At 47.6% G+C, this 9,399-nt stretch overlaps 1 protein-coding gene across 1 annotated transcript; it reads right to left on the minus strand.

Moving 5' to 3' along the window:
• Nucleotides 1-7,787: 7,787 nt before the first annotated feature.
• Nucleotides 7,788-8,438, minus strand: LOC139410795 (cylicin-2-like). The gene has a single exon (XM_071156350.1). It carries the CDS (start codon nt 8,436-8,438, stop codon nt 7,788-7,790), a length of 651 nt encoding a protein of 216 aa, XP_071012451.1.
• Nucleotides 8,439-9,399: the final 961 nt, after the last annotated feature.

Raw genomic sequence — 9,399 nt, forward strand, 5'->3', positions numbered from 1 at the left:
ATAGCAGCTACTGTTACCCATGGTGGGGTGGTGTATATATAGGAGTCACTGTTACCCATGGTGGGGTGGTGTATATATAGGAGTCACTGTTACCCATGGTGGGGTGGTGTATATATAGGAGTCACTGTTACCCATGGTGGGGGGGTGTATATATAGGAGCCACTGTTACCCATGGTGGGGTGGTGTATATATAGCAGCTACTGTTACCCATGGTGGAGGGGGTGTATATATAGGAGTCACTGTTACCCATGGTGGGGTGGTGTATATATAGGAGTCACTGTTACCCATGGTGGGGTGGTGTATATATAGGAGTCACTGTTACCCATGGTGGGGGGGTGTATATATAGGAGCCACTGTTACCCATGGTGGGGTGGTGTATATATAGAAGCTACTGTTACCCATGGTGGAGGGGGTGTATATATAGGAGTCACTGTTACCCATGGTGGGGTGGTGTATATATAGCAGCCACTGTTACCCATGCTGGGGTGGTGTGTATATATAGGAGCCACTGTTACCCATGGTGGGGGGGGTGTATATATAGGAGTCACTTTTACCCATGCTGGGGTGGTGTATATATAGCAGCTACTGTTACCCATGGTGGGGTGGTGTATATATAGGAGTCACTGTTACCCATGGTGGGGGGGTGTATATATAGCAGCCACTGTTACCCATGCTGGGGGGGTGTATATATAGCAGCCACTGTTACCCATGGTGGGGGGGTGTATATATAGCAGCTACTGTTACCCATGCTGGGGGGGTGTATATATAGCAGCTACTGTTACCCATGGTGGGGTGGTGTATATATAGCAGCTACTGTTACCCATGGTGGGGTGGTGTATATATAGGAGTCACTGTTACCCATGGTGGGGTGGTGTATATATAGGAGTCACTGTTACCCATGGTGGGGTGGTGTATATATAGGAGTCACTGTTACCCATGGTGGGGGGGTGTATATATAGCAGCTACTGTTACCCATGGTGGAGGGGGTGTATATATAGGAGTCACTGTTACCCATGGTGGGGTGGTGTATATATAGGAGTCACTGTTACCCATGGTGGGGTGGTGTATATATAGGAGTCACTGTTACCCATGGTGGGGGGGTGTATATACAGCAGCTACTGTTACCCATGGTGGGGGGGTGTATATATAGCAGCTACTGTTACCCATGGTGGGGGGGTGTATATATAGCAGCCACTGTTACCCATGCTGGGGTGGTGTATATATAGGAGCCACTGTTACCCATGGTGGGGGGGGTGTATATATAGGAGTCACTGTTACCCATGCTGGGGTGGTGTATATATAGCAGCCACTGTTACCCATGCTGGGGTGGTGTATATATAGGAGCCACTGTTACCCATGGTGGAGGGGGTGTATATATAGGAGTCACTGTTACCCATGCTGGGATGGTGTATATATAGCAGCCACTGTTACCCATGCTGGGGTGGTGTATATATAGGAGCCACTGTTACCCATGGTGGGGGGGGGTGTATATATAGGAGTCACTGTTACCCATGGTGGGGTGGTGTATATATAGCAGCCACTGTTACCCATGGTGGGGGGGTGTATATATAGCAGCCACTGTTACCCATGGTGGGGGGGTGTATATATAGCAGCCACTGTTACCCATGGTGGAGGGGTGTATATATAGCAGCCACTGTTCCCCATGGTGGTGGGGTGTATATATAGGAGCCACTGTTACCCATGGTGGGGGGGTGTATATATAGGAGCCACTGTTACCCATGGTGGGGGGGTGTATATATAGGAGCCACTGTTACCCATGCTGGGTGGGTGGATATATAGGAGTCACTGTTACCCATGGTGGGGTGGTGTATATATAGCAGCCACTGTTACCCATGGTGGGATGGTGTATATATAGGAGTCACTGTTACCCATGGTGGGATGGTGTATATATAGCAGCCACTGTTACCCATGGTGGGATGGTGTGTATATATAGGAGTCACTGTTACCCATGGTGGGATGGTGTATATATAGGAGTCACTGTTACCCATGGTGGGGTGGTGTACATATATGAGTCACTGTTACCCATGGTGGGGGGTGTATATATAGCAGCCACTGTTACCCATGCTGGGGGGGTGTATATATAGCAGCCACTGTTACCCATACTGGGGGGGGTGTATATATAGCAGCCACTGTTACCCATGGTGGGGGGGTGTATATATAGCAGCCACTGTTACCCATGCTGGGATGGTGTATATATAGCAGCCACTGTTACCCATGGTGGGGTGGTGTATATATAGGAGCCACTGTTACCCATGGTGGGGGGGGTGTATATATAGGAGTCACTGTTACCCATGGTGGGGTGGTGTATATATAGCAGCCACTGTTACCCATGGTGGGGGGGTGTATATATAGCAGCCACTGTTACCCATGGTGGGGGGGTGTATATATAGCAGCCACTGTTACCCATGGTGGAGGGGTGTATATATAGCAGCCACTGTTACCCATGGTGGAGGGGTGTATATATAGGAGCCACTGTTACCCATGGTGGGGGGGGTGTATATATAGGAGCCACTGTTACCCATGGTGGGGGGGTGTATATATAGGAGCCACTGTTACCCATGGTGGGGGGGTGTATATATAGGAGCCACTGTTACCCATGGTGGAGGGGTGTATATATAGCAGCCACTGTTATCCATGCTGGGGGGGTGTATATATAGGAGTCACTGTTCACATGCTGGGGGGGGTGTATATATAGGAGCTACTGTTATCCATGGTGGGATGGTGTATATATAGCAGCCACTGTTACCCATGGTGGGATGGTGTATATATAGGAGTCACTGTTACCCATGGTGGGATGGTGTATATATAGGAGTCACTGTTACCCATGGTGGGGTGGTGTATATATATGAGTCACTGTTACCCATGGTGGGGTGGTGTATATATAGCAGCCACTGTTACCCATGGTGGGATGGTGTATATATAGGAGTCACTGTTACCCATGGTGGGATGGTGTATATATAGGAGTCACTGTTACCCATGGTGGGGTGGTGTATATATATGAGTCACTGTTACCCATGCTGGGGGGGTGTATATATAGCAGCCACTGTTACCCATGGTGGGGTGGTGTATATATAGGAGTCACTGTTACCCATGGTGGGATGGTGTATATATAGCAGCCACTGTTACCCATGGTGGGATGGTGTATATATAGGAGTCACTGTTACCCATGGTGGGATGGTGTATATATAGCAGTCACTGTTACCCATGGTGGGGGGGTGTATATATAGCAGCTACTGTTTCCCATGCTGGGGGGTGTATATATAGCAGCTACTGTTACCCATGGTGGGGGGGTGTATATATAGCAGCCACTGTTACCCATGCTGGGGTGGTGTATATATAGGAGCCACTGTTACCCATGGTGGGGGGGGTGTATATATAGGAGTCACTGTTACCCATGCTGGGGTGGTGTATATATAGCAGCCACTGTTACCCATGCTGGGGTGGTGTATATATAGGAGCCACTGTTACCCATGGTGGAGGGGGTGTATATATAGGAGTCACTGTTACCCATGCTGGGATGGTGTATATATAGCAGCCACTGTTACCCATGCTGGGGTGGTGTATATATAGGAGCCACTGTTACCCATGGTGGGGGGGGGTGTATATATAGGAGTCACTGTTACCCATGGTGGGGTGGTGTATATATAGCAGCCACTGTTACCCATGGTGGGGGGGTGTATATATAGCAGCCACTGTTACCCATGGTGGGGGGGTGTATATATAGCAGCCACTGTTACCCATGGTGGAGGGGTGTATATATAGCAGCCACTGTTACCCATGGTGGAGGGGTGTATATATAGGAGCCACTGTTACCCATGGTGGGGGGGTGTATATATAGGAGCCACTGTTACCCATGGTGGGGGGGTGTATATATAGGAGCCACTGTTACCCATGCTGGGTGGGTGGATATATAGGAGTCACTGTTACCCATGGTGGGGTGGTGTATATATAGCAGCCACTGTTACCCATGGTGGGATGGTGTATATATAGGAGTCACTGTTACCCATGGTGGGATGGTGTATATATAGCAGCCACTGTTACCCATGGTGGGATGGTGTGTATATATAGGAGTCACTGTTACCCATGGTGGGATGGTGTATATATAGGAGTCACTGTTACCCATGGTGGGGTGGTGTACATATATGAGTCACTGTTACCCATGGTGGGGGGTGTATATATAGCAGCCACTGTTACCCATGCTGGGGGGGTGTATATATAGCAGCCACTGTTACCCATACTGGGGGGGGTGTATATATAGCAGCCACTGTTACCCATGGTGGGGGGGTGTATATATAGCAGCCACTGTTACCCATGCTGGGATGGTGTATATATAGCAGCCACTGTTACCCATGGTGGGGTGGTGTATATATAGGAGCCACTGTTACCCATGGTGGGGGGGGTGTATATATAGGAGTCACTGTTACCCATGGTGGGGTGGTGTATATATAGCAGCCACTGTTACCCATGGTGGGGGGGTGTATATATAGCAGCCACTGTTACCCATGGTGGGGGGGTGTATATATAGCAGCCACTGTTACCCATGGTGGAGGGGTGTATATATAGCAGCCACTGTTACCCATGGTGGAGGGGTGTATATATAGGAGCCACTGTTACCCATGGTGGGGGGGGTGTATATATAGGAGCCACTGTTACCCATGGTGGGGGGGTGTATATATAGGAGCCACTGTTACCCATGGTGGGGGGGTGTATATATAGGAGCCACTGTTACCCATGGTGGAGGGGTGTATATATAGCAGCCACTGTTATCCATGCTGGGGGGGTGTATATATAGGAGTCACTGTTCACATGCTGGGGGGGGTGTATATATAGGAGCCACTGTTATCCATGGTGGGATGGTGTATATATAGCAGCCACTGTTACCCATGGTGGGATGGTGTATATATAGGAGTCACTGTTACCCATGGTGGGATGGTGTATATATAGGAGTCACTGTTACCCATGGTGGGGTGGTGTATATATATGAGTCACTGTTACCCATGGTGGGGTGGTGTATATATAGCAGCCACTGTTACCCATGGTGGGATGGTGTATATATAGGAGTCACTGTTACCCATGGTGGGGTGGTGTATATATATGAGTCACTGTTACCCATGCTGGGGGGGTGTATATATATATAGCAGCTACTGTTACCCATGCTGGGGTGGTGTATATATAGCAGCTACTGTTACCCATGGTGGGGTGGTGTATATATAGCAGCTACTGTTACCCATGGTGGGGGGGTGTATATATAGCAGCCACTGTTACCCATGGTGGGATGGTGTATATATAGCAGCTACTGTTACCCATGGTGGGGGGGTGTATATATAGCAGCTACTGTTACCCATGGTGGGGGGGTGTATATATAGCAGCTACTGTTACCCATGGTGGGGGGGTGTATATATAGCAGCTACTGTTACCCATGGTGGGGGGGTGTATATATAGCAGCCACTGTTACCCATTGTGGGGGGGTGTATATATAGCAGCCACTGTTACCCATGCTGGGGGGGTGTATATATAGCAGCCACTGTTACCCATGGTGGGGTGGTGTATATATAGGAGTCACTGTTACCCATGGTGGGATGGTGTATATATAGCAGCCACTGTTACCCATGGTGGGATGGTGTATATATAGGAGTCACTGTTACCCATGGTGGGATGGTGTATATATAGCAGTCACTGTTACCCATGGTGGGGGGGTGTATATATAGCAGCTACTGTTTCCCATGCTGGGGGGTGTATATATAGCAGCCACTGTTACCCATGCTGGGGGGTGTATATATAGCAGCTACTGTTACCCATGCTGGGGGGGTGTATATATAGGAGTCACTGTTACCCATGCTGGGGGGGTGTATATATAGGAGCCACTGTTATCCATGCTGGGGGGGGGGGGGGTGTATGGGTGTATATAGCAGACACTGTTACCAATGCTGGGGGGGTGTATATATAGGAGTCACTGTTAACCTCTACACCAGCCTTGAGATTCTGCCGCAGGTTGACGTTTATTGTCACAAATTGTTGCCCTGGTAGAAGAACTGAGCAATGTCCACTACATAGTCTAGCTGCCAAGACAAAATTGTCGGTCATAAAAATCCATTAAAAAAAAGCTTTTTGTTCTTAATTTAAGGTTAGGGTTAGACATTAAGGCTAACAGTGTGGTTAGGGTTAGACATTAGGGCTAACGGTGTGATTAAGGTTAGGGTTAGACATTAGGGCTAACAGTGTGGTTAAGGTTAGGGTTAGGCATTAGGGCTAACATTGTGGTTAAGGTTAGGGTTAGGCATTAGGGCTAACAGCGTGGTTAAGGTTAGGGTTAGACATTAGGGCTAACAGTGTGGTTAAGGTTAGGGTTAGGCATTAGGGCTAACAGTGTGGTTAAGGTTAGGGTTAGACATTAGGGCTGACAGTCTAGTTAAGGTTAGGGTTAGGCATTAGGGCTAACAGTGTGGTTAAGGTTAAGGTTAGACATTAGTGCTAACAGTGTGGTTAAGGTTTAAAATTCAATTTTATGACTTTGTTGCTGTGACAGCTAGTGACCATTCTTCAGAGCTGCCTCCAGGGCAAGACTCATGACAATAAATGGCAATCTGACACCCTAACTAGGTGTCACCCCCAAATGGCACCCTATGGGGGGGGGGGGGGGGGGGTTGGCGCGCCCCCCCCACTTGGGTTGTGCCGCGGAGGAGATCTTTGTGGGCTATTCTCGGCCTTGTCTCAAGATGGTAAGTCGGTGGTTGAAGATATCCCTCTAGTGGTGTGGGGGCTGTGCTTTGGCAAAGTGGGTGGGGTTACATCCTTCCTGTTTGGCCCTGTCCGGGGTATCACCGGATGGGGCCACAGTGTCTCCTGACCCCTCCTGTCTCAAATCAAATCAAATCAAATCAAATGTATTTATATAGCCCTTCGTACATCAGCTGATATCTCAAAGTGCTGTACAGAAACCCAGCCTAAAACCCCAAACAGCAAGCAATGCAGGTCTCAGCCTCCAGTATTTATGCTGCAGTAGTTTATGTGTCGGGGGGCTAGGGTCAGTCTGTTATATCTGGAGTACTTCTCCTGTCTTATCCGGTGTCCTGTGTGAATTTAAGTATGCTCTCTCTAATTCTCTCTTTCTCTCTTAGGACCTGAGCCCGAGGACCATGCCTCAGGACTACCTGGCATGATGACTCCTTGCTGTCCCCAGTCCACCTGGCCGTGCTGCTGCTCCAGTTTCAACTGTTCTGCCTGCGGCTATGGAATCCTGACCTGTTCACCGGACGTGCTACCTGTCCCAGACCTGCTGTTTTCAACTCTCTAGAGACAGCAGGAGTGGTAGAGATAATCTTAATGATCTGCTATGAAAAGCCAACTGACATTTACTCCTGAGGTGCTGACTTGCTGCACCCTCGACAACTACTGTGATTATTATTATTTGACCATGCTGGTCATTTATGAACATTTGAACATCTTGGCCATGTTCTGTTATAATCTCCACTCGGCACAGCCAGAAGAGGACTGGCCACCCCTCATAGCCTGGTTCCTCTCTAGGTTTCTTCCTAGGCTTTGGCCTTTCTAGGGAGTTTTTCCTAGCCACCGTGCTTCTACACCTTGCTTGCTGTTTGGGGTTGTAGGCTGTGTTTCTGTACAGCACTTTGAGATATCAGTTGATGTTCGAAGGGCTATATAAATACATTTGATTTGATTTGATATTCCTTACATAGTGCATTACTTAGAGGCTATAGTGGTATATATAGGGAGCTATTTTGGATGCACCCTGGGTCGAATAATCTTTAATCCCTGCCTCCTTTCCCTGGCTTCCCTTGTTTGTGTCCCTTTCTCTGTGTTGGCTTCCCTTGTTTGTCTCCCTTTCTCTGGGTTGGCTTCCCCTGTTTGTCTCCCTTTCTCTGTGTTGGCTTCCCTTGTTTGTCTCCCTTTCTCTGTGTTGGCTTCCCCTGTTTGTCTCCCTTTCTCTGTGTTGGCTTCCCCTGTTTGTCTCCCTTTCTCTGTGTTGGCTTCCCTTGTTTGTCTCCCTTTCTCTGTGTTGGCTTCCCCTGTTTGTCTCCCTTTCTCTGTGTTGGCTTCCCTTGTTTGTCTCCCTTTCTCTGTGTTGGCTTCCCCTGTTTGTCTCCCTTTCTCTGTGTTGGCTTCCCCTGTTTGTCTCCCTTTCTCTGTTTTGGCTTCCCCTGTTTGTCTCCCTTTCTCTGTGTTGGCTTCCCTTGTTTGTCTCCCTTTCTCTGTGTTGGCTTCCCCTGTTTGTCTCCGTTTCTCTGTGTTTGCTTCCCCTGTTTCATTCTCCCTTTCTCTGTGTTGGCTTCCCTTGTTTGTCTCCCTTTCTCTGTGTTGGCTTCCCTTGTTTGTCTCCCTTTCTCTGTGTTGGCTTCCCTTGTTTGTCTCCCTTTCTCTGTGTTGGCTTCCCCGTTCTCCCTCACATAATCCAGCATCTTTCATTCCACCGTTGGGAGATTAGAGGGAAACCACTCCGTAATCTGACTCCATTGATCAAGATCACCTTCTTTGACACAATGCCACATGTCGTCTGTGTACCAGTCTGTTTAGATAACATTCCACTCCTTTCACTCTGTGTTAGGTGCCAAAGAATGTTTGGCAATGAAACAGAGTGCAAGGAATAGAATGCTGGCTAAACCAACTGGTACCCAAGCTATGACACATGGCAGTATATGTACAGAAAGGAGCCATTGTTGGACTGTAATAACATTGTAATACAGGATATAGTTTAGTGAGACATTATAGGACTATAGCCTTTCTACACAGACAGACAGCATTAATTAACTGCAAAAAAAATTTGGACATGGGTTCTTATCTTTCTGTGTGAAGAATAAATTCAAGTTCAACGTTTTTATTAATCGAATTGCAGACAACACTCTCTGAAATACTTGATTAACAGATTAAAAGACTCCATCTCCAGTTAAAGAAGCTCCATAAAACAAGTAATAGTCAAATAGGACAATAATAATAATTTGAGTCATATAACAAACAGATGTTACAATATTTAGTAAAGCATCCAGTTCAGGGGTGTGAAACATGCGGCCAGCGGGCCAGATCCTGCCCTTGAGACAATTAAATCCGGCCCGCTGGTGGTTTGAGAAGAATATATATATATATAACCTGCCTTGTACCCCTGCACATTGGCTCGGTACTGGTACTCCCTGTATATAGCCATGTTATTGTTATTCATTGTAAGTAGGAATTTGTTCTTAACTGACTTGCCAAGTTCAATAATAGTTCAATTTTTTAAAAACATTTTTAAAAAACAAGCTCCAAAGAAAATGTGCAAATGTTCTTATTTTTTAACTCTGCATTGTTGGTTAGGGCTTGTAAGTAAGCATTTCACAGTAAAGTCTACACCTGTTGTATTCGGCGCATGTAACAGATACAATTTGA

The sequence above is a fragment of the Oncorhynchus clarkii genome, chromosome 1 (assembly GCF_045791955.1).
Source record: "Oncorhynchus clarkii lewisi isolate Uvic-CL-2024 chromosome 1, UVic_Ocla_1.0, whole genome shotgun sequence".
Lineage (NCBI taxonomy): Eukaryota > Metazoa > Chordata > Actinopteri > Salmoniformes > Salmonidae > Oncorhynchus > Oncorhynchus clarkii.